This window comes from Amblyraja radiata, chromosome 29, assembly GCF_010909765.2.
Source record: "Amblyraja radiata isolate CabotCenter1 chromosome 29, sAmbRad1.1.pri, whole genome shotgun sequence".
Lineage (NCBI taxonomy): Eukaryota > Metazoa > Chordata > Chondrichthyes > Rajiformes > Rajidae > Amblyraja > Amblyraja radiata.
The window spans coordinates 32,667,025-32,691,068 of NC_045984.1; the positions used below are offsets into that span (position 1 = coordinate 32,667,025).

Here is a 24,044-nt window from a genome sequence, read left to right on the forward strand (position 1 = left end):
TTTTAAGGTAGATTATGGTTGCAATTTTGATTTTGTAGTAACCATGTTTTTAGATGTTTGGTAAATGAGGTAAGGGTTGGCAGATGTTAATGTATTTGGCCTTAATTTTGTTTGATAATGTTACGTGTACTGAGGTACAGTAAAACGCTATTTGTCACATGCTATTCAGCCAGTTTAGTGTAGTTTAGATATACAGTGCAGAAACAGGCCCTTCGGCCCACCGAGTCTGCGCCGACCAGCGATCCCCGCACACTAACACTATCCTACACACACACACCTGGGACAATTGGTGCATTTATACCAAGACAATTAACCTACAAACCTGCACGTCTTTGGAGTGTGGGAGGAAACCGAAGATCTCGGATAAAACCCACGCAGGTCACGGGGAAGAACGTACAAACTCCGTACAGACAGCGCCCGTAGTCGGGATCGAACCCGGGTCTCTGGCGCTGTGAGGCTTCAACTCTACCGCTGCGCAAATGTGCCGCAAAAAAAGACTATACAGATTATAATCAAGTTGTCCGCACTGTACAGATACAAGATAAAGGGAATAACGTTGACTGCAAGTTAAAGTCCAATAAAGACTGATTAATGGTAGTCTGAGGGTCTCCAATGAGGTGGGTGAGAAGCCTGGACCACAGTCAAGCTGGTGAGAGGATGGTTCAGTTGCCTGATAACAGCTGGGAGGAAACTGTCCCTGAATCTTGAGGTGTGTGCGTTCGTTTTCACACTTCTGTACCTCTTGCCCGATGGGAGAGGGGAGAAGAGGGAGTGACCGGGGGTGAGACTGGTCCTTGATGATGCTGCTGGCCTTGCCGAGGCAGCGTGAGGTGTAGATGGAGTCAATGGAAGGGAGGTTGGTTTGTGTGATGGTCGGGGTTAAATATGATTTAGAAGTGATAATCATTTATTTCAGTAACAACCCAAGACTACTGCGTCTTTTTTTAAACCCGCATCTGCAGTTCCTTGTGGTGACAGATTAGAGAGCAGTTCACTGGTGAATAGACAATAGGTGCAGGAGGAGGCCATTCGGCCCTTCGTGCCAGCACCGCCATTCAATGTGATCATGGCTGATCATCCACAATCAGTACCCCGTTCCTGCCTTCTCCCCATATCCCCTGACTCCATTATGTTTAAGAGCCCTATCTAGCTCTCTCTTGAAAGTATACAGAGAACCGGCCTCCACCGCCCTCTAAGGCAGAGAATTCCACAGACTCACCACTCTCTGTGAGAAAAAGTGTTTCCTCGTCTCCGTTCTAAATGCCTTACAACCTTATTCTTATACTGTGGCCCCTGGTTCTGGTCTCCCCCAACATCGGGAACATGTTTCCTGCCTCTAGCGTGTCCAAACCCTTAATAATCTTATATGTTTCAATAAGATGCCCTCTCATCCTTCTAAACTCCACAGTGTACAAGCCCAGCGGCTCCATTCTCTCAGCATATGACGGTCCCGCCATCCCGGGAATTAACCTGGTGAACCTTCGTGAACATTTAGGTGAGAAATTAAAAATGGAATTGAAAATAAACATTGGTCAATTCCCTCCCGTTCACGAGCAGTTGTTCAGCCTTTACAGCTGATGTTTCTGCTTGAAGGCATCACATCCGGCGTACACCTGATCTATCTCAAGCAGGATCTGATAATATTGTCACACCTCAAATAACTCAATCATTTACCTGAAGGGTTCTACGCCCATCTGGAATAAGTTTTGTTTATTGCCACGTGTACCGAGGTAGTTTTGTTTAGTTTAGTTTAGAAACACAGCACGGACGGAACCAGGCCATCCGGCCCACCGAATCCTTGCCGACCAGCGATCACCCGCACACTAACACTATACCACACACAGTAGGGACAATTTATAATTTTACTGTGACAATTAACCTACAAACCTGTGCGTCTTTGGAGTGTGGGAGGAAACCGGAGATCCCGGAGAAAACCCACGCAGGTCACGGGGAGAACGTACAAACTCCGTACAAACAGCACCCGTGGTCAGGATCGAACCCGGGTCTCCGGCGCTGTGAGGCAGCAACTCTACCGCCCCGACACCGTGCCGTACCGTGAAAATGCTTTAGTTGCGCGCTAACCAGTCAGCGGAAAGACAATACATGATTACAATCGAGCCGTCCACAGTGTACAGATACAGGATAAGGGAATAACGTGAATAATGTCTCCAAGGACGTTGCCTGTCCCGCTGAGTTACTCCAGCATTTTGTGTCTGTCTTTGGTGTAAACAAGCATCTGCAGTTCCTTCCTACACACCTGCTAATGGCTGTTGCATCTCCACGAAATGGAAGACATTAGCTGAACACTTAGAGTTCCATCGGGGAATTCAACAGCAACATCTTTGCCCAGAGTACGGGGATTTATCCCCATGTGGAGCAGCCGAGACAAACATCAGAGTTAAGTCAAGCGAGTTTATTGTCATGTGTCCCTGTATAGGACAATGAAATTCTTGCTTTGCTTAAGCACACAGAAAATAGTAGGCATTTACTACAAAACAGATAAGTGTGTCCATATACCATGAATAAATAAACTGATAAAGTGCAAATAGCAGAAAGTGGTTATTAATAATCAGAGTTTTGTCCGAGCCAGGTTTAATAGCCTGATGGCTGTGGGGAAGTAGCTATTCCTGAACCTGGTTGTTGCAGTCTTCAGGCTCCTGTACCTTCTACCTGAAGGTAGCAGGGAGATGAATGTGTGGCCAGGATGGTGTGGGTCTTTGATGATACTGCCAGCCTTTTTGAGGCAGCAACTGCGATAAATCCCCTCGATGGAAGGAAGGTCAGAGCCGATGATGGACTGGGCAGTATTTACTACTTTTTATAGTCTTTTCCTCTCCAGGGCGCTCAAGGATCAAGGAGAAGACCGATAAACACGCACTATGTGTTACGGGGATGAAAGGAGATGAGGAGGAATTTCTTTAGGCAGAAGGTGGTGAATCTGAGGAATTCATTGCCACAGACGGCTGTGGAGACCAAGTCATTGGGTATTTTTAAAGCGGAGATTTACAGATTTTTGATCAGTGCGGGTGTCAGGGGTTACGGGGAGAAGGCAGGAGAATGGGGTTGAGAGGGAGAGATAGATCAGCTGTGATTGAATGGCGGAGTGGGCCGAATGCCCTAATTCTGCTCCTATGACTTATGAACATTGGAAAGTAGAATATGGGAGGAGATGGTGACAGGTGGATCTGGGGTGGGTGAGAACAGTTGGGCTGAACTCCAGTATCAACCATTTAGCATGAAAGGCCTGGATCTTGATACAAAATATATTCACAGGTAGATTTTTTTCCTCCCCATTCCTCTTGTTTTGTTGATCTTTGGACGGAGGTGAAGAGATTCCACAGATTCACCACCCTCTGATTAAAGTTGACCCCCCCCCCCCTCTACCCCCCACCAAGTTGGAAAAAAATCTTTGCCGCACTTGTGTACCACTTCGGAGCCATGACCTTCAAGGTCACAGGTCGAAGAGCACAAGGTCAAAGGCGAGAGAATGAACGTGACCCATGATCCTGGAGACATGGAAGGAGATAGGCAACGTTTCGGGCCAAAACCCTTCTTCAGACTGATGTCGGGGGGGGGGGGGGGGGTCCCCCGCCCTACATCAGTCTGAAGAAGGGTTTCGGCCCGAAACGTTGCCTATCTCCTTCTCTCCATAGATGCTGCTGCACCCGCTGAGTTTCTCCAGCATTTTTGTCTACCTTTCCAGCATCTGCAGTTCCTTCTTAAACATCCTGGAGACAGGGTCAGGCAGAACAGGAAATCACTGGACGTTTGCTAAGATGGAACTGACAAGTTGGAGTTGAGTGAATTTTCAACATTACTGCAGAAAAGATGCAGTTTACATTCATTAAATTAAATAATATTATAGGTATGTACTTTTGGAGGGAGATCGCCATTAGCCTGGCAGAGTATCGAGTTATTATTTCTAAGAGCATGATCTGTTCTTTTTTATTGAATGGGAATTTAATGTTTTCATAGTTAAACATGGATAGTAGATTTGAGCACAAGGTCTTTGTTTGATTGGGTTAGAGTCATAGACTCAAACAGGCCTTTCCACCCAACCACAATGCCCACATCTAAGTTTGTCCCATTTGCCTGCATATGGCCCGTATCCCTCTAATCCTTTCCTATCCGTGTACCTGTCCAGGTGTTATGTTATAGTATCCACCTCCACTACTTTATCTGGCAGCTCATTCCACGAACACATCATCCTCTGAGCGTAGGTGAGGCATAAGCTTCACGGGTGGCTCAGTGGTAGAGTTGCTGCCTCACAGCGCCAGAGACCCGGGTTCGATCCCGACTACGGGTGCTGCTGTACGGAGTTTGTACGTTCTCCCCGTGACCTGCGTCGGTTTCCTGCCACACTCCAAAGACGTACATGTTTGTAGGTTAATTGGCTTCGGTAAAATTGCACACTGTCCCTAGTGTGTAGGATAGTGCTAGTGTGTGCGGAGGGATCGCTGGTTGGCATGGATTCGGTGGGCCGAAGGGCCTGTTTCCATGCTGTATCTCTATACTAAACTAAACTCGACAAGATTAACCAATTAGCCTTTGAACTGTATTAAAACTACGAACAGTTTGCCAAGCAGTATTAAGCAGACCTAATGTGAATGAAGGAACTGCAGATGCCGGTTTAAGGTAGCCAAAGACACAAAATGCTGGAGTAACTCAGCGGGACAGACAGCATCGCTGGAGAGAAGGAATGGGTGTCGTTTCAAGTCGTGACCCTTCTTCAGGCTGCTTCAGTCCAGCATTTTGTGTCTATCTTAAGCAGACCTGATATGGAATATAATAATTGTCCAAAAATACAATGTTGTAACTATGGGAATGGGTTCCACTAACAAGCTGCTGTGCGGGAGGCATGGTGGCGCAGCGGTAGAGTTGCTGCCTCAACGCCAGAGACCCAGGTTCGATCCCGACTACGGGTGCTGTCTGTACGGAGTTTGCACGTTCTCCCCGTGACCTGCGTGGGTTTTCTCCGGGTGCTCCGGTCTCCTCCCACACCCCAAAGGCGTGCAGGTTTAAAGATTAATTGGATTGGTGTAAATGTAAAATTGTCCCCAGTGTGTGTAGGGTAGTGCTAGTGTGCGGGGATCGCTGGTCGGCACGGACTCGATGGGCCGAAGGGCCTGTTTCCGTGCTGTATCTCTAAATTAAACCTGTCTATTCACAGATGCACTGGTGTACTTCCTGCATGACAAGAGTGACTACACCTCACAATTGCACCATACAGATCTTCCTGCCTCACACTCCTTTCCCCACATTTGCCCTTCCCTTGACGTATAAAAGTGGAGTATGTCCAGTGGGTGTATGGAACGAGCTGCCAGAGGAGGTAGTTGAGGCTCGGACTCAACTACAGGTGCAACTCCAGAGCCAACAATATCATGGGAGACCCCTTCCACCCCTACAACGGACTGTTCCAGCTGCTACGGTCAGGCAAACGCCTCCGTTGCCATGTTGTGAGAACGGAGAGGTTGAGAAGGAGTTTCTTCCCAGAGGCCATTCGGACTGTAAATCTCACCAGGTACTAACTTTACTGAATGTTTTTCCTTCCAATATTTAATATGTGAAAGAACATGTGTGTGTGTTTATGATTGTGTTTATAGTTTGTTTGGTTGTTTGTTTGTTTGTCTTTTTGCACAAAGTCCGCGAGCATTGCCACTTTTCATTTCACTGCACATCTCGTATGTGTATGTGACGAATAAACTTGACTTGACTTGACTATCGCAACGGCTAAGAGACAATTAGGCAGGTACATGGATTGGACAGGTTTGGAGGGATATGGGCCAAACGCAGGCAGGTGGGACTAGTGTAGCTGGGACATTGTTGACGTTTCGAGTTGAGACCCTTCTTCAGACCCAGTTTGAAGAAGGGTGTCAACAAGAAAGATCACCCATTCCTTCTCTCCAGAGGCGCTGCCTGTCCCGCTGAGTTACTCCAGCATTTTGTGTCTATCTAGAGTGTTTAGATGTTCTGCGTAGAGTCATGTCATAAAGGATAGGTGTAGAATTATGCCATTCGGCCTATCAAGTCTACTCCGCCATTCAATAATGGCTGATCTATCTCTCCCTCCTATCCCCATTCTCCTGCCTTCTCCACGTAACCCCTGATGCCCGCACTGATCAAGACTATTGTGCAGGAAGTGTACTGACCTGTGTCATTCACGGTGGACGTGGTCGCAGGGTTCTCTGTCCGGTTGGCAGGGGTAGGCTGCGTTGGCACTGTGGTGTTGGCTTGGGTGACCGGGGTGACCTGGGTGCTTCTGGTTGCATTGTCTGCACTTGTTGCATTGGGCATTCCTGCTGCAGTGGTGGTTGGCACCACCGATGTATTTCCTGTTGCGTTGGATGCTGGCACCACTGCAGCTGTTGTTGTTGTTGTTGGCACCACTGCAGCTGTTGTTGTTGGTGTTGTTGCATTGGTTGGCGTCACTGCAGCTGTTGTTGTTGTTGATGGCACCACTGCAGCTGTTGTTGTTGTTGATGGCACCACTGCAGTTGTTGTTGCATTTGCACTTGTGGTCTCAGTGGTACTTGCTGTGGTGGTGGTGATGGTCTCAGTGGTACTTGCTGTGGTGGTGGTGGTGGTCTCAGTGGTATTTGCTGTGGTGGTGGTGATGATCTCATTGACAGTTGCTGTGGTGGAATAGATAATATTACCGACTTTGAACGTAACTTGCAAATACAGCAGCAATAAGCAGTTGATTCATAAAATGGACCACTGGCGACATGGCCGGGTTCCTGTTTCAACACCGTGTACTGCAAACAAGGCTACAACCTGCATTTATATAGCGCCTTTCGTACACAGTAGTGAAGTGTCTAATGGGATTTCACATGTACACTGTGGCAAGCAAACTGGTCCACACTCCGAAGACGTGCAGGTTTATAGTTTACTTGGCTTTGGTCAAAACTGTAAGTTGTCCCTAGTGTGTGTAGGATAGTGTTAATATACAGGTTGTTCATAGACAGGTACATGGATAGGACAGGTGTGGAGGGATATGGACCAAGCGCAGGCAAGTGGGACTAATGTAGCTGGGACATTGTTGGCCGGTGTGGGCAAGTTGGGCCGAAGGGCACGTTTCCACACTGTATCACCCCATGACTCTATCACTGGTCGGCACGGACTCGGTGGGCCGAAGGGCCTGTTTCCGTGCTGTATCTGTAAACTAAACGACACTCAGGGATATTATTTTCTATATAATACACTCCTGAGTTGTAGAGGTGCCATTTTTGACTTTTCCTTTCCACCTGAGAGAGTCAGAACTGCCCAAAACAACATCACCTGCTCTGCACTGGGTGTGTCAGCCTAGATTGTATGATTATGTCTCTGGCATGTGATTTATAACCACTCAATCGAACCCAATCCTGTAACATATTCCCACGTCTCTTATTATTCCATAAAAATCAAACTAGCAGACACCTCCATTATACTCCAACCCAGAACTCATTGTCAGGCATCTTTCATCCTCTCCAGTGAAAAAAAGTATTTTATTGTCTTATGTGTAGGAAGGAACTGCAGATGCTGGTTTAAACAGAGGGTAGACACAACATGCTGGAGTAACTCCAGTTGACTATCATATGGTGAGTGAATGGAGCAGCTGGGCTTGTACACTCTGGAGTTTAGAAGGATGAGAGGGTATATTGTAGAAACATATAAGATTATTAAGGGCTTGGACACGCTAGAGGCAGGAAACATGTTCCCGATGTTGGGGGAGTCCAGAACCAGGGGCCACAGTTTAAGAATAAGGGGTAAGGCCATTTAGAACAGAGATGAGGAAACACTTTTTCACACAGAGAGTTGTGAGTCTGTGGAAAATTCTGTGTGCAGTGGTGGCCTGTTCTCTGGATACTTTCAAGAGAGAGCTAGATAGGGCTCTTAAAGATAGTGGAGTCAGGGGATATGCGGAGAAGGCAGGAACGGGGTACTGATTGGGGATGATCAGCCATGATCACATTGAATGGCGGTGCTGGCTTGAAGGGCCGAATGGCCTACTCCTGCACCTATTGTCTATTGTCTATTGTCTAACCCAGCGGATCAGGCGGCGTCTCTGGAGAGAAGGAATAGGTGAGGTTTCAGGTCGTTCTCCCTGTGACCTGCAACGCCACCCATTCCTTCTCTCCAGAGATGCCGCCTGTCCCAATGAAATTCTTCCCTGCAGCAACACAACAGGTATGTGAACATAATACTCTGTAAAACACTCAACAAACAACAACAAACAATGCCTCCTTGTCACCTTCACCTCCAGAGCCAACAATCATCTATTCTAAGGTAGGCAAAAGTGCTGGAGAAACTCAGCGGGTGCAGCAGCATCTATAGAGCGAAGGAAATAGGCAACGTTTCGGGCCGAAACCCTTCTTCATAGAAACATAGAAAACAGGTGCAGGAGTAGGCCATTCGGCCCTTCGAGCCTGCACCGCCATTCAATATGATCATGGCTGATCATCCAACTCAGTATCCTGTGCCTGCCTTCTCTCCATACCACCTGATCCCTTTAGCCACAAGAGCCACATCTAACTCCCTCTTAAATATAGCCAATGAACTGTGGCCTCAACTACCTTCTGTGGCAGAGAGTTCCAGAGATTCACCACTCTCTGTGTGAAAAACATTTTTCTCATAGAAACATATCTCAGACTGATAATCATCTATTCTACATTTCCCTTGAATTCCATCCCCCTTGATGTCTCGTTTTCACACCTTACACTTCCTTGTCTCTGTGTCTCCCTCTCCCCTGACTCTCAGTCTGAAGAAGGGTCTCGACCCGAAATGTCGCCCATTCCTTCTCTCCAGAGACGCTGCCTGTCCCGCTGAGTTCAACATTTTGTGTCTATCTTAAACTACACAAAAATCACAATATATATATATATAAATAAACAGACAAATAAATAGACAATAATAGTGCAAAGGTGCTAGAATCACATGACATATAAATATAAAGATACTATAAAATCCACCTAATCTATCCCAAGTATATGTTATTCCATATGGAATCACCCTGGTGTTTAGATTGAATGCTAATCTAGAATAAGGAAATCACTCCTGGATGTCTGTTATTCTATGAAACCCCCCTGAAATCTCCATTGGATTACAGGCTGTAACACTTTCTAGATTCTATAGTATATTCCATCTTCTAGCACGGTGGCGCAGCGGTAGAGTTGCTGCCTCACAGCGCCAGGGACCCGGGTTCGATCCTGACCGCGGGTGCTGTCTGTACGGAGTTTGTACTTTCTCCTCGGTGACCTGCGTGGGTTTTCTCCTGTTTCCTCCCACACTCCAAAGACCTACAGGTTAATTGGCTTGGTTTAAGTGTAAAATTGTCCCTGGTGTTGTATTAGGATAAACAGCAAAAACCATTCAAAGAATATGGAAATATTCAAAAAGATTAAATGTTTTTTCAAATGACTTTATAATTTGACAGTTTAAACTAATATTAATACAAGAGGAATTGTTAGAGGAATGGGGATAAGATTGGGACATGGAAGAGGGTGGAGGAATTTTGGATAGTGTTAGTGTGCGGGGGTCGGCGTGGACTCAGTGGGCCAAAGGGCCTGTTTTTGGTGCTGAATCTCTAAACTAGACCGAGCTAAAAAGGTGTGTAGATATATATGCCATGCACCCCCTTATATTAGATTCTGGTCTGCAACCCACTCTCAACTGTGAAGAAGGGTCTCGACCCGAAACATCACCTATTCCTTCGCTCCATAGATGCTGCCTGTCCCGCTGAGTTACTCCAGCATTTTTTGTCCAGCCTCAACTCTCAATCAGTTGATTCGAGGGCAAGGATTTAATGTTGCATTGATATATACGTGCATATGCGTGTATATATGTGGCTTATGTATGGATATATGCATGTATGTATATGTGTGTGTGTATATATATGTGTGTGTGTGTGTGTGTGTGTGTGTGTGTGTGTGTGTGTGTGTGTGTGTGTGTCTGTGTGTGTGTCTGTCTGTGTGTGCGTGTCTGTGTGTGTGTCTGTCTGTGTGTGCGTGTGGGTGTGCGTGTGTGTAGATGAGATAAAGTTTGTGAATTAACTGAAGAATCGCGGAGATTAAATAAGTGTCCATTTCCACTCCTTTTCGAACATGTAAGATTTAGTTTTCACAAATGATATGAGAAGTGATGCAATGAATTGTGTGCAGTTTTATTGTTCATTTCGTTGTTATTTTGTTTTATTTTTCACGTTCGAAATAAAATATATACATTTTAAAAAGAAAGATATTAACATGCGGAGGAATTTATTTCCAGGTTTAAAATGGAAAATATTCTCTTGCAGGTAAATCAGGTTTCAAAGAATGTACCGTGTTTAAGAAGGAACTGCAGATGCTGGAAAATCGAAGGTAGACAAAAATGCTGGTGAAACTCAGAGGGTGCAGCAGCATCTATGGAGCGAAGGAAATAGGCAACGTTTCGGGACGAAACGTTGCCTATTTCCTTCGCTCCATAGATGCTGCTGCACCCGCTGAGTTTCTCCAGCATTTTTGTCTACCTTCAAAGAATGTACCTCCAGGTTTGAGGAACAGACATCCCACGCGTATACAGACAGTGTTGTGCAGAATATGCAATGTCATCTAGCAATTGAGTAACACTTCTGAAAGTATCAAGTTTTTATTTGTTCTGCTATTACAAATCTCGGTCTCTTCTCAACTCAAATCTCTCCTCGCCCTTAAAACTACGCCGAGATTCGCAGATCTCCCTCGCCCTTCTGACACGTCAACAGTGCCCACGACTTCCTTGAACTTTTTTCTTTCACTCTCTCTACCCGTTTCTTACAGAGTTTCCGAGCAAGTTGAGGAACTCGCTGAAATATACAGAACGAGAGCAACTACTCACTTTGTGCTGAGCCCAGAGCGATGCAGAGGCAAATATATAGGATTCCTGTCACTCTGCGAGCCATGGTTCCTCGGCCGAGATGTTGCTTTGGGTTGCTGGGCATTTAGGGGGGGGATATGGTCAGACACAGCACAATCGCCGTCTTGCACCTCCCCAGTGACAATGTCTCCGGTACTAACTCACTCACACACACTTCACCTCACCCCGCCCCCTACTGACCACACCCAGCACTGCAGTACAGGTAGGTGCTCGCCGCTCTACACCTGTCGTCAGCTGCAGGTGCAGGCAGCGCTGCATTTCCTGGAGTTCATTTAATGGAAGTTTCTCAATAAGGTCTTTGATCTCAGATCCACTATCCCATATCCACTACATACCCGCAGCCCATATGGAAGCTTGCAAAATAATAGTGATTTAATTTAATTTAATTTAGTTTAGTTAAGTTTGCTTTAGTTTAGTTTAGTTACATAGAAATATAGACAATAGGTGCAGGAGTAGGCCATTCGGCCCTTCAATATGATCATGGCTGATCATCCAACTCAGTATCCTGTACCTGCCTTCTCTCCATACCCCCTGATCCCTTTAGCCACAAGGGCCACATCTAACTCCCTCTTAAATATAGCCAATGAACTGTGGCCTCAACTACCTTCTGTGGCAGAGAATTCCACAGATTCACCACCATCTGTGTGAAAAAAAAAATTCTCATCTCGGTCCTAAAAGATTTCCCCTTTATCCTTAAACTGTGACCCTTTGTTCTGGACTTCCCCAACATCGGGAACAATCTTCCTGCATCTAGCCTGTCCAACCCCTTAAGAATTTTGTAAGTTTGGTTTAGTTTAGTTTAGTTTAGTTTAGTTTAGTTTAGTTTAGTTTAGTTTAGTGAAGGGATGGATTCAGAGAGAACCAAGATTACACATCTAGTGTTCATTCCAACCACTGATGTACTTCTAGACGGTGACCAACCCTGGTGGCAACTATTCACGTGCTGGCCACAGAAGCACATCTACAAACTCATATTTACAATCATTCCAAACTCTTAAACTTCTCTTCCTGCAGCAACATTTCTTATTTAACTCTGATCTGTAAATGGCTCGATTGTAATCATGTATTGTCTTTCTGCTGACGTAACAAAAACATTTCACTGTAACTTGGTGTACGTGACAATAAACTAAACTGAAACTGAAACAGTAATGGGGGAAGTTCACTACAGACTCCAGAAGGTGGACAAAAATGCTGGAGAAACTCAGCGGGTGAGGCAGCATCTATGGAGCGAAGGAATAGGCGACACTCCCCCTCCCATTCCGTATCCAATGAATGAAAGATATGAAAGATATCCTTCTTCAGACCTGTTTCCTTCATCATCGTTGCATTGTTGCACATCTTTCATTCATTTGTTCTATATCTCTCCACATCACCGTCTATATCTCTCGTTTCCCTCTCCCCCGACTCTCAGTCTGAAGAAGGGTCTCGACCCGAAACGTCACCTATTCCTTCTCTCCAGAGATGCTGCCTGACCCGCTGAGTTACTCCAGCATTTTGTGTCTAACTTCAGTTTAAACCAGCATCTGCAGTTCCTTCCTGCACAGGTGATCTGCTTCTTGTGAGACTCGGTGGAGTCTCATGAACGTTGAAATATTAATGGGTATAGCTCACCGTAAAGCTGAGTTACCATTCAGTGAAGTGTTTTAATTATAGAGAGGTTTAATTGAACCAAGGCAACGCATGATGATGCAGACCTAATCATTTATTTAGAGTCTTGCTTGACATTGCAAAATCAGATCAACCCAAGTCTACGTTCAACTCAGCGGGTCGGGCGGCATCTGTGGAGAACATGGATAGGTGACGTTTCACAGAGTGCTGGAGTAACTCAGTGGGTCAGGCAGCATCTGTGGAGAACATGGATAGGTGACGTTTCACAGAGTGCTGGAGTAACTCAGCGGGTCAGGCAGCATCTGTGGAGAACATGGATAGGTGACGTTTCACAGAGTGCTGGAGTAACTCAGCAGGTCAGGCAGCATCTGTGTGACCTCTTCTGTCAGGAAGCACAAGGGATGTGCACAGACATGCACCCGCTCTGAAGTTTACAAGTTGTGCAACATCCTGCTTTTAGTTTCGTTTAGTTTTACAGATACAGCACGGAACCAGGCCATTCGGCCCACCTAGTCCATGCCTACCAGCGATCACCCCGAATATTAACACTACCCTACACACACACACACTGGGGACACTTTACAATTTTTACCGGCCAATTAACCTACAAAACCTGTACGTCTTTGGAGCGGGGGAGGAAACCGGAGCACCCGGAGAAAAAACCACGTGGCCATAGTGAGAGCGTGCAAACTCTGTATAGACAGCACCCGTAGTCGGGAACGAACCCGGGTCTCTTGCGCGGCGAGGCAGCAACTCTACCGTGCGGCCTGGCAATGAATGGGTGTTTAGGGCGGTGGGACTGGGGGCTCAGATATAAATGGTACCGAGCTTGTTGAGTCTTGGTGGTGTCACACTCACCCAGCAAGGCAGAGAGTATTCCATCACACTCCTAAAGGCCCTGTCCCACTGTACGAGCTAATTCAAGAGCTCTCCCGAGTTTTAAAAAAATCAAACTCGTGGTAAGCACGTGGAATGTACGTAGCGGGTACGTCGGAGCTCGGGGACGTCTCTTAGCGGCTCGTAACGCTAACGGCAGGTACTCGGGAAACGCAGTAAGCCCGGGAAGACTTGTGAAGATTTTTCAACATGTTGAAAAATGTCCAAGAGAGACTACGAGCGGCCATTACCGTAATTCTCCGAGTTCGAATTAGGGGAAACTCGGGAGAACTCTTGAATTAGCTTGTACAGTGGGACAGCACCATAACATGCAGGCAGGTGGGACTAGCGTGTGAGTCGGTGTGGGTAAGTAGGGCCGAACGGCCTGTTTCCATGCTGTATGACTCTATACAATATGTACAAGAGCATTTTCGAGCTCCCAGACTTGCTGCTCCGACAGTTTCAAGACCAATTATTTTGGGCTCGACTTCAGGGCCCCTTGACCAAGTTGGAGACCCTCTCGCTGGGTACAGCATCATTTATTTTTGCTGCGTTAATGGAGGCAGCCAGGAGGTGGCAGCATTGTAACACCTGAACTTCCTCCCCAACTCCGCATCTTAGTTTTGCTTAGTTTCCAGGAAACAGGCCCTTCGGCCCATCGAGTCCGCGCTGACCAGCGATCCCCGCACACTAACACTATCCTACACACACTAGGGGCAATGTGCAATTTACACCAAGCCAATTAACCTACAAACCTGCACGTCTTTGGAGTGTGGGAGGAAACCGGAGCACCCGGAGAAAACCCACGCGGTCACGGGGAGAACGTGCAAACTCCGTACAGACAGCGCCCGTAGTCAGGATCGAACCCGGGTCTCTGGCGCTGTGAGGCAGCAACACTACCCGTAGCGCCCCCTATGGTACTTCATTGTCACAGTTCATAAGTACAGTGGCGTTCTATTTTTTGCAAACAGAGGCAGTATTAACTTACTATAAATAAGCGCAATCATACTGCAATTTGAAATAATACCCCTTATCTCCTCTCCCAGTCAAAACAAAACAAACATGATTACAATCAAGCCGTCTACAGTATACAGGCAAGGGTGAGAGGGAACAACGTTTAATGCGAGATAACGCCCGCTAAAGTCTGACTTAAATTAGTTCAATGTCTCCAATGAGGTAGATGGGAGGTCAGGACCACTCGCTAGTTGGTGAGAGGACGGTTTAGTTGCCTGATAACAGCTGCGAAGAAACTGTCCCTGAAGGGTCTCGACCCGAAACGTCGCCCATTCCTTCGCTCCATAGATGCTGCCTCACCCGCTGAGTTTCTCCAGCATGTTTGTCGACCTCTGAATCTGGAGGTGTGTGTGCGTTCGTTTTCACACTTCTGTACCCCTTGCCCGATGGGGGAGGGGAGAAGAGGGAGTGACCGGGGGGGTGAGACTGGTCCTTGATGATGCTGCTGGCCTTGCCGGGGCAGGGTGAGGCGTAGATGGAGTCAGTGGAAGGGAGGTTGGTTTGTGCGATGGTCTGGGCATCAGTTTTACCCCAGTGCTGTATCTCAGACCTGTACAGCACTGGAGTGCATGTCTTGGTCAGACTTTTACCCGCCTGCACGGTTCGGTGATGTTAGATCTGTCCCCACTGGTAATGTGCCCAGTATCATACATTTACAGTGTTTAAGAAGGAACTGCAGATGCTGCAAAATCGAAGGTAGACAAAGGTGCTGGAGAAACTCAGCGGGTCAGGCAGCATCTCTGGAGAACATAGAAACTTAGAAAATAGGTGCAGGAGTAGGCTTTTCGGCCCTTCGAGCCAGCACCGCCATTCAATATGATCATGGCTGATCATCCAACTCAGTATCCTGTACCTGCCTTCTCTCCATACCCTCTGATCCCTTTAGCCACAAGAGCCACATCTAACTCCCTCTTAAATATAGCCAATGAACTGTGGCCTCAACTACCTTCTGTGGCAGAGAGTTCCAGAGATTCACCACTCTCTGTGTAAAAAATGTATTTCTCATCTCGGTCCTAAAAGATTTCCCCCTTATCCTCAAACTGTGACCCCTTGTCCTGGACTTCCCCAACATCAGGAACAATCTTCCTGCATCTAGCCTGTCCAACCCCTTAAGAATTTTGTAAGTTTCTATAAGATCTCCCCTCAATCTTCTAAATTCTAGCGAGTACAAGCCGAGAACATGGATAGGTAACTCAGCGGGTCAGGCAGCATCTGTGGAGAACATGGATAGGTGGCGTTTCACAGAGTGCTGGAGTAACTCAGCGGGTCAGGCAGCATCTGTGGAGAACATGGATAGGTGGCGTTTCACAGAGTGCTGGAGTAACTCAGCGGGTCAGGCAGCATCTGTGGAGAACATGGATAGGTGGCGTTTCACAGAGTGCTGGAGTAACTCAGCGGGTCAGGCAGCATCTGTGGAGAAGATGGTTTGGTGATGTTTCGGGTCTGGACCCATCTTCAATCCCGACTCACAATGTGACCTCTCTATTTTCTTCCACGATGGTTCACTGATGCTTTTACTGTCACTGTTGCAATGTGCTAACACACAGTTAAATTCAGGAGAGGATTTTTTTTTAGAGATACAGCATGGAAACAGGCCCTTCGGCCCACCGGAACCGTGCTGACCAGCGATCCCCGCACACTAACACCACCCTACAAACACTAGGGACAATTTACACTTATACCGAGCCAATTAACTCACACACGTCTTTGGCGTGTGGGAGGAAATTGAAGATCTCAGAGAAAACCCACGCAGGTCACGGGGAGAACGTGCAAACTCCGTACAGACAGCACCCGTAGTCAGGATTGAACCCGGGTCTCTGGCGCTGTGAGGCAGCAACTCTACCGTGCCACCACCGATCCTCGATTAGCAAGTCTACAGAAATAGTCTGCTGAGCCCACATATACGAGGCGCCATTTTCAAAGCCCGCGCTATGGTTCTTAGATGCGGTGCCTGTTCCAGGCGAGTCCCAGGCTTCTGCCGGGCCTCCAGCCATCTCCTTCCTTGCTGCCTGACCCGCCGAGTTACTGCAGCGTTTTATCGCGCCTATATTTGGTAACAAACCAGCATCTGCAGTTCCTTTTTATTACGCCTGTTACAAGTTGTCAACAAATTCAGTGACAAATGTTTTTTATGACCTGCATTTTTTTAATCTCTTCATCAGAGTTCTGGCCCTTCACGTTACAAGAACGTTACTTTGTCAGAATGTTCCTGGCAGATTTAATGTGCAGGAAGGAACTGCAGATGCTGGTTTAAATCGAAGACAGACACAAAATGCAGGAGTAACTCAGTGGGACAGGCAGCATCTCTGGAGAGAAGGAATGGGTGGCGTTTTGGGTCGAGACCCTTCTTCAGACTGAGATTTAATATAGTAATTCTGCCTCAGGTTCTCTGTTTCATAGCCCACCATGGTAAATTAGTATTGTGTCTTTCACATTATGTCAATGTTAAACATATGGATTCCTGTTTCAGCATGTCCAATGCACTTAGTATTATATAACTCACAAACTGATCAGCGTATTTTGCATCAAGATTTTACACCTTTTTCATAGTCACGAGTGTTTTACTGACATATGTCCCAGATAGAACAATGAAATCCCTACCTCTCAACCCCATTCTCCTGCCTTCTCCCCATAACCCCTGACACCCGCACTAATCAAGAATCTATCTATCTCATGCCTGAAAAGTATCCATTGACTTGGCCTCCACAGCCGTCTGTGGCAAAGAATTCCACAGACTCACCACCCTCTGACTCAAGAAATTCCTCCTCATCTCCTTCCTAAAGGAACGTCCTTTAATTCTGATGCTGTGACCTCTGGTTCTAGACTCTCCCACTAGTGGACACATCCTCTCCACATCCACTCTATCCAAGCCTTTCACTATTCTGTACGTTTCAATGAGGTCCCCCCTCATTCTTCTAAACTCCAGCGAGTACAGGCCCAGTGCCGACAAACGCTCATCATAGGTCTCATTAATGAAATACAATGACAGACCTGTAGCTACTGGTGTAGTTCTCTAGTGATGTACAGTGCAAGGTCTACACCTAGCAGTAATTTAACAAGTCACACAGTTCTGATCTTTAGTAGTTTAGTTTAGTTTAGAGATACAGCGAGGAAACCAAGGGGATGTTCTTCAGTTCTAGGAGCAGAATTAGGCCATTCGGCCCATCAAGTCAATGTCTGAGGGGAGAGAGCAAGAAACACTGATTGACATTGATATGGCACAGTGGCACAATAGTGGAGTTGCTGCCTCACAGCGCCAGAGACAGGGGTTCGATCCTGAGCACGGGTGCTTGTCTGTATGGAGTTTGCATGTTCACGAGGGGTTTTCTCCGGGATGCCCCAGTTGGGTGAGTGGTGGGGTTAACAATGGAGATAATGGCTACAGATTTCTGGGCATTAAGTTAGCTTTAAGGGGGGACAGGAATGGACTATTCCTGCACATATTTTCTATGTTTAACCACAAATATGACATGTATGAAGTTAATGAATAAGTTTATTGGCCTAGTATATTCACATACAAGGAATTTGCCTTGGTGCTCCGCCCGCAAGTGACAACATGACACACGGTGACAGTTAGGAATGACGCATAAAACATTGAACATTAATAATAAAACATTCTTGATTAAAGAGGTGAATTAAATAAAAGGAGGCTGCAGATTTTTGGTTGACAAAAATGCTGGATCTATGGAGCGAAGGAAATAGGCAACGTTTCAGCCCGAAACCCTTTGGGTTTCGGCCCGAAACGTTGCCTATTTCCTTTGGGTTTCGGCCCGAAACGTTGCCTATTTCCTTCGCTCCATAGATGCTGCTGCACCCGCTGAGTTTCTCCAGCATTTTTGTCTGCCTTCGATTTTCCAGCATCTGCAGTTCCTTCTTAACTACAAATTTTTGGTTATTGAGTAGATGCTGAAGTGACTCCAGCATTTTGTGTCCATGTACTGCCCGGGGTGATATCCTTTCCCCTGTTTGAGGGGGGTGACCCCACTGGCCTCTGCTGCCCCTCAGTGTTGCTAGTCTGTCCCTCCCGGCCCGTCCCGGCTTGGCCAGACCCGCCCATCACAACACACACACTAACACTATTCTACACACACTAACACTATTCTACACACACTAACACTATCCTACACACACACTAACACTATTCTACACACACTAACACTATCCTACACACACACACTAACACTATTCTACACACACTAACACTATCCTACACACTAACACTATCCTACACACACACACACACAATGCGACTTCAAACAATAATAAGTCTGGTTGCTGAAAGCTGCCATTGGCGCAGTCACTCTGCCCCGCCCGCACGTCGGGGAACGTGGCTGATGTCACCCACATTGGTGTGGTTCAGACAGAGACAAGCCCGTCCCAGCCAAGGCAAGGCAAGGCCGCGGGGGACAGAGGGAGAGGGACGATAGAGGGAAGGGGGAGAGATTAGGGAGGGGGAGAGAGGGAGGGAGGAACAGGAGGAAGAGAGAGAGAAGAGGAAGAGAGAGTGGGAGAGAGAAGGAGAGACAAGGGGAGAGATAGAGAGAGGGAGAGATTACGGAGGGTTTGAAAGGGAGGGGAGAGAGAGAGAGGGAAGACAGAGAGAGGGGAGGAACAGAGAAAGAAGAGGGGGAGAAGAGAGGAAGAGAGGAGGAGAGGGAGGAGAGGAGGGGGGGAGAGAGACTAGGGAGCAAAGATACTAAAGCGGGGCTATCATTGCTCGGGAGGGGGACAGTGTGGAAGTGAGTGTATGAGAGAGAGACAGAAAGCAGGCGACGAGAGACACTTGGAGAGGAGAGGGAGAGGGTGGGAGGTTGTGACTACACTGGGGTTGTCTCCGTGTTCTCGCCTCCAGCGGCGCTGCTGTTTCTCCGGGTCGGGGGAGCGGGGCCAGAGTTGACCAGTGACCAGTGACCAGGGCCGGACTGGGCTCATCTCCCCCTGCCTGGCCTGTGGGAGGGAGGGAGGGAGGGAGGATGAAGGTGGGCAAGATCAGGAGGTTCGTGATGGAGACGGACCGGGCGGAGGACGCGGTGTACAGCAGCGGACAGCTGATGTCGGGCCGAGTGGTCCTGGAGCTCCGGGCCAGTGTGCGGGTCCAGGCGCTGCTGCTCTGCGCCAAGGGTCTGGCCGCTGTCCACTGGCTGGAGAGCCGCAGTATCGGCATGAACACCGTCTACTCCGACTACAGCTCGTATGAAACCTACTTCAAAGAGAAACAGCACGTCATCCGAGGTAAGCCAGTCACACTTTGTGTGTGTGTGTGTGAGCGTGTATGAGTGTGTGAGAGAATGAGAGTGAGTGTGTGTGAGTGACATAGAGTGAGTGTGAGAGAGAGTGTGAGTGAGTGTGAGAAAGAGAGTGTGTGTGTGGGAGAGTGTGTGTGAGGGTGAGTGTGTGAGAGGGTGAGTGTGTTGGTAGCTAGTAGTGTGGAGCTGTGTGTCAGTAAGAGAGAATGTCTATTAAAACAACTGTGTATTGTGAGTGTATTTATGTTTTCAAAAACAAACTTTATTCACGATAATAAGAAACTCTGGTGGTGAATCTGTGGAATTCTTGGCACACGCGCGGACACACACATGGACACACACACACACACACGGGGACACACACACACACACACGGGGACACACACACACACGGGGACACACACACACACGCACACACACACACACACGGGGACACACACGCACACACACACGGGGACACACACACACACACGGGGACACACACACGCACACACACACACACACGGGGACACACACACACACGCGCGGACACACACTCACACACGCGCGGACACACACACACACACACACACACGGGGACACACACACACACACGCGCGGACACACACACACACACGGGGACACACGCACACACACACACACACGGGACACACACACACACACGGGGACACACACACACACGCGCGGACACACACTCACACACGCGCGGACACACACACACACACGGGGACACACACACACACACACACGGGGACACACACACACACACACACGGGGACACACACACACACACACACGGGGACACACACACGCGCGGACACACACACACACACACGGGGACACACACCGCGCGGACACACACACACACACACACACACACACACACACGGGGACACACACGGACACACACACACACACACACACACACACACACACGGGGACACACACACACACACGGGGACACACACACACACACACACACACACACACCACACACACACACACACGGGGACACACACACACACACGGGGACACACACACACACACGGGGACACACACACACACACACACACACGGGGACACACACGGGGACACACACACACACACACACACACACACACACACGGGGACACACACACACACACGGGGACACACACACACACACACACACACACACGGGGACACACACACACACACACACACACACACGGGGACACACACACACACACACACACACACACACACACACACGGGGACACACACGGGGACACACACACACACACACACGGACACACACACACACACACACACGGGGACACACACACACACACACACACACACACACGGACACACACACACACACACACACACACACACACACACACACACACACACACACACACACACACATTTCTGATAGGTGCATGGTTCTAATTGTATGGAGCACCTCATTGGGTTCCAGGGCGTGTACCTCTCTAATGTTTGTTTTTGTGGTGAATCTTGTTCCTGCCGTTCCACATATTGACAGCTGCTAACAAGGGGCCGAACCATCCCCTGCACAAACATGCAGGTCCCAGAACCACCCATCCTGACACTTCCTCAATGCTGTCTGTGTTAGGAAGGAACCGCAGGTGCTGGTTTATGCAAAAGATAGACACAAAATGCTGGAGTAACTCAGCAGGTCAGGCAGCATCTCTGGAGAACATGGATAGGATCCCGACCTGAAACGCCACCTATCCTTTTTTCTCTAGAGATGCTGCCTGACCCACAGAGTTACTCCAGCACTTTGTGTCTTTGGTTTTGCAGTTCTTTGTTCCCAGTTTTTTGTTGTTGACTGCATCAGCATCACCGGAGACCCGGGTTCGCTCCTAACCTCGGGTTTGCTGTCTGTGTGGAGTTTAAACGCTCTCCTTGTGATTGTGTGTACTTTCTCCGGGAGCTCCAACCTCCGACCCAAGTTGCAAGATATCGAGATCCCTTTTATAAATCTGTTTATTTTTGCTTGGTTTGGTCTGGAGATACAGCATGGAAACAGGCCCTTCGGCCCAGCGAGTCCATGCCAGCCATTGGCCGCCTAGTTGTATATGTGATCCCACTTTGTCACCCGCTCCCAAGGCAATAGGGGTAATGTTACAGAGACCTACAAACCTGCACTTGTCTAGAATGGGGGGGGGGGGGGGGAACTGGAGCACAGAGAGATTGTGCAAACTCCACACAGACAGCACCCAAGGTTTGGATCGAACCTGGGCCTTTGGTGGGGTTATCCCTCCGACGTGTGTGAATTTCCTGCAACTCTTTATCACAGCAGCTCAGTTCATTATTGTCCCGTGTACCGAGGTACAGTGAAAAGCTTTTTGCTGCCTGCTATCCTCTCACCAAAAAGACTATACATGATACAGATACAGGATGAAGGGAATAACGTTTAGTGCAAGATAGAATCTGATTAAAGATAGTCCGAGGGTCTCCAATGAGGTAGATGGGAGGTCAGGACCGCTCTCTAGATGGTGTTAGGATGGTTCAGTTGCCTGATAACAGCCGGGAAGAAACTGTCCCTGAATCTGGAGGTGTGTGTTCGTTTTCACACTTCTGTACCTCTTGCCCGATGGGAGAGGGGAGAAGAGGGAGTGACCGTGGGCGAGACTGGCCCTTGATGACGCTGCTGGCCTTGCCGAGGCAGCGTGAGGTGTAGATGGAGTCAATGGAAGGGAGGTTGGTTTGTGTGATGGTCTGGGCTGCGTCCACTTCTGTACCTCTTGCCTGATGGGAGAGGGGAGAAGAATGATTAAAGGAACTGGACTGATGAAAGTGGCTTTTGTTGAGGATTTTATTTAACCAAATATTTGTAGGACAGAGCAGGGTGGATATTAGCCCAGCCAGTGCTGTGGATTAAATGTTGGGAATCTGGGAAATACAACATTCCCTCCATCCTCGCAACCTGGAATCTGATCCCAGAGGCCACCGGATAAGTCTGGCTTGGCCAGATCTGGACAGGCTTGGAGGGGTATGGGCCATATGCGGGCAGGTGGGACTAGTGTAGCTGGGGCATGTTGGCCGGTGTGGGCAAGTTGGGCTAATCAGTCTGGAGAAGGGTTTCGGCCCGAAACGTCGCCTATTTCCTTCGCTCCATAGATGCTGCTGCACCCGCTGAGTTTCTCCAGCATTTTTGTGTACCTGTGAATGGAGGGATATGGATCACATGCAGGCAGATAAGATGATCCTGGCATCATGTTCGGCACTGACACTGTGGGCTGAAGGGCCTGTTCTTATGGTGTACTGTTCTATGTTTCATTAGAACCATACACTTGCGCACAGAGTGCTGGAGTAACTCAGCGGGTCAGGCAGCATCTGTGGAGAACATGGATAGGTGACGTTTCACAGAGTGCTGGAGTAACTCAGCGGGTCAGGCAGCATCTATGGCGCTAAGGAAATAGGCAACGTTTTGGGTCGAAACCCGTAAGGGTTTTGGCCCGAAATGTTGCCTATTTCCAGAAGGATTTCGGCCCGAAACTTTGCCTATTTCCTTCGCTCCGTAGATGCTGCTGCACCATAACTCAGCGGGTCAGGCAGCATCTGTGGAGAACATGGATAGGTGACGTTTCACAGAGTGCTGGAGTAACTCAGCGGGTCAGGCAGCATCTCTGGAGAACATGGATAGGTGACGTTTCACAGAGCAGACCAGCATCACTAGAGAGAAGGAATGGGTGACGTTTCGGGTCGAGACCCTTCTTCAGACTGAGAGTCAGAGTCTGAAGAAGGGTCTCGACCCGAAACGTCACCCATTCCTTCTCTCCAGAGATGCTGCCTGTCCCGCTGAGTTACTCCAGCATTTTGTGTCCAAAGTAGTAAAGAATTTGGGTGATTTTGGGGGAGGGGAAAACAGATGAGATTGGAGATACAACTAACTGCCAGAGGGTGAAGATGTATTATTTTAACCACCCAAAGATCCATTTACAAATGAAGGAATGTGTTCAAAAGGGAACTGCAGATGCTGGAATATCGAAGGTACACAAAATTGCTGGAGGAACTCAGCGGGTGCAGCAGCATCTATGGAGCGAAGGAAATAGACGCCTATTTCCTTCGCTCCATAGATGCTGCTGCACCCGCTGAGTTCCTCCAGCAATTTTGTGTACCTACAAATGAAGGAACCCAGGCGAATGGCCTGCAGCGACAGGGAGACGTGACGAGGGGCGGTGACAGGGTGATGTAAAGAACATCATGGTGGAGACATCAACAGAATGTTCAGAACAGATTGTAACAGGGCCACGATACCAGGAACTTCTGATACAGTTTCTGCCCAGATAAACCACTCTGTTAAAGACAAGTCACCACATGCTGGAGGCACAGATGTGATCTGTCAACGTATTTTGAAAAAAACAATCCCGTCCCACTAGTAATTAGCGTGCTGCAATTCCGCAGAATTGTCAAGATTGTTTA

The 24,044-nt window shown here is 48.1% G+C and overlaps 1 protein-coding gene across 1 annotated transcript in view; it reads left to right on the forward strand.

Annotated features, from left to right (window-relative positions):
* The first annotated feature begins 19,154 nt into the window (after positions 1–19,154).
* Positions 19,155–24,044, forward strand: part of LOC116989650 (arrestin domain-containing protein 2-like) — a 31,525-nt gene continuing 26,635 nt past the window's right edge. The window contains exon 1 of the mRNA XM_033047223.1: positions 19,155–19,596. Within this exon, the coding sequence (XP_032903114.1) occupies positions 19,338–19,596 (259 nt within the window). The 5' untranslated portion in view covers positions 19,155–19,337. The remainder of the gene's footprint in view (positions 19,597–24,044) is intronic.